General features: G+C 45.0%; 1 protein-coding gene across 1 annotated transcript; it reads left to right on the top strand.

Moving 5' to 3' along the window:
- The first annotated feature begins 361 nt into the window (after positions 1-361).
- LOC147471518 (uncharacterized) lies at positions 362-1,876 on the top strand. The gene is made up of 2 exons (XM_086539377.1): positions 362-1,603; positions 1,750-1,876. Exon 1 carries the CDS (start codon positions 421-423, stop codon positions 1,402-1,404), a length of 984 nt encoding a protein of 327 aa, XP_086395503.1. The 5' UTR covers positions 362-420; the 3' UTR covers positions 1,405-1,603; positions 1,750-1,876.
- Positions 1,877-2,230: the final 354 nt, after the last annotated feature.

Raw genomic sequence — 2,230 nt, 5'->3', positions numbered from 1 at the left:
CGTCTTCGACTGTCTCGCACATACACGGGTGCTGATCCCTTATCAGCTGGTGGCAGCCTACCCCTACACAGGACAAGGATTCACGTTACCTTGGATTCATCGGGAATTTACTTTGGGGCAAGGGAATATCTCGGGGAATCACTACAGCTTTTATTTATTTTTGGTGGCAGCGGTGGGATCTGAATGTTTCAGGCAAGCATTAATTTCAGGTATTCTTTCATGGGGGTTAAAAGTTTGTTTCAGGGATTAAAAGTCCAGTATTTTTGTTTAGGTAAAGGTCTATTTCATTAATTTAAAGTAATGGGTAAACGAAAGCTGCGGAGAGGGTTAGTTGGTGAGTCAGAGGCAGGTCCCTCGGGAGAATCTTCACGAGACGATTCCAACACGAGTGGTGAGTTGACCCTTTTGCCCAGAGAAAACATGGACATTTCATTGTTTGACGAGTTGCAGACTCAAATTAATAGTCTGAAAACTCTGGTTAATGATTTGCAGGTAAGGAACTCTGAATTGGAATTAAAATTAGAACAGAACAGGGCAACACCAAGTACTAGTGAAGCTTCTTCCCGTGATTTTGTTGAATATGTTGTACAGAAGGAAGCGGTAATTATTTTTAAAGCTGAGACCTCTGCTGCTCAACCACTTAAAAGGAATCAGGAGGTAGAGAGTTGGATCCGCAGCATAGAGAACGTAACTAGACCTCCCACTGATTCTGCCTATATTCGCGCGGCGAAGGCTTCCTGTAGAGGGACGGCAGACTTGATAATAAATGGACCCCTGTTTGATAGAATTGTAAGCTGGGAAGAGTTTAAAGTAAAGTTAAGGGTTAAATTCAGGGGGACATGTTCTGCCACAGACTTTTTTAGAATACTTGAAGGATATAAGTTGAAATCCGATCAAGCTCCTCTTGATTTTTATGTTCTTTTAGAGGGTAATGTGTATCAAGGTTTTTATGATTATCCTGGAGCCATAGGGGATCCTGACGAATTGATCAGGAGGGTATTTTTAAGAGGTTTGCCATTTTGGTTGAGGGAAGCTTTAGTCCTAAAGGAGGATGGTTCGTTGTCGGAGATTGTCGATGCTTCTCAGAGGATTTGGAACCTTCGAGTTGGTGTAAAAGGTGAAAGTGAAGGTAATGTGAGTACCCCAGAGACAGCAGGTGAACCTGAGTACCCAAGGAGAAGTTTTCGTCCAAGGCAAGTAGCTCCTGTTGAAAGGTATTGTTCTTACCACAAATCCGATTCCCATGATACAGCCGACTGTCGAAGTCGCCAACTGACGAGGTGTTTCCTGTGTAAGAAGGAAGGACACTTTGCAAACAGGTGTCCCTTTCTCGCGGCCCGCCGGGACGAAGAGGTTCCAACCCCAGGCGCAGGACCCCAAGGAACCAGTAATGCCCGTGAGTAGCCAAGTAAAACATGGGAGACCTATAGTACAATTACAGGTTAATGGTCAAACGGCTGAAGGATTTGTGGATACTGGATCAGAAGTGACTATACTTTCCCGAGATGCCATGGAAAGGTTTAAAATACATCGACCCTTTTCCTCATCGAAAACCCTGCGAGGTGCTTCGGGACGACAGTTTCAGCCTGAAGCGGAAGCGACGGTAAGGATTGAAATCGCTCCTCATGTCTTCTGCTTCCATAAAGTATGTATAGTGGATGAAATATCTTTCCCAGGTGACATTTTACTGGGCATAGACTTACTCCGAAGATTCAACTTCCGTTTAATTTCTTATAACTCGCCCCTTAGAAAATATATGGTGTTTAATGGCGTGAAGGTGCCGCTCACATACTCCGATACCGCCTCAAAGGAGGTGCAGGTGATTAATAAGACCATCCCCGGAAGAGAAAAACCTGGTTCAGGTGGACGGACGTGCAACATGGGTGAGGTAGAAAACAGCGTTGTGGTTCAGAAGACAGTGCAGTGCCCTCCCCATAGTGGTGTTTTTATACATGGACAAGTACAGAATGGAACCAGGCATCCGGAGGTATGTATCTGTGGAATTACTGACCGTGTATTAGTGCCTAGGACCGTGGTGACTGTAAAAACGAACATGGTTAACGTGTGGGTAGTGAATGATGGACCAAAGCCAGTGACACTTAAGGGGGTATGATTATCGCAAGAGTTGAGCCGGTAGAACAGACTTTTCACCAAGACTCTGCTTCAAGGGAAGTGCCTCCTAAGAACTTTGTGCCCACTAGCAGGGAGGATAGTGATGGGGATTCTCTAA

This window comes from Penaeus japonicus, unplaced genomic scaffold (assembly GCF_977035675.1).
Source record: "Penaeus japonicus unplaced genomic scaffold, GWHDUDI00000001_assembly GWHDUDI00000008, whole genome shotgun sequence".
In the NCBI taxonomy this organism is placed as follows: Eukaryota; Metazoa; Arthropoda; class Malacostraca; order Decapoda; family Penaeidae; genus Penaeus; species Penaeus japonicus.
Note: the sequence above shows the minus strand (reverse complement) of the source record. Positions and strands in the feature narration are given on the sequence as shown.

What these genes read in the sequence shown, in the direction of transcription:
- LOC147471518 (XM_086539377.1), top strand. Translation starts at nt 421, where the DNA reads ATGGACATTTCATTGTTTGACGAGTTGCAGACTCAAATTAATAGTCTG.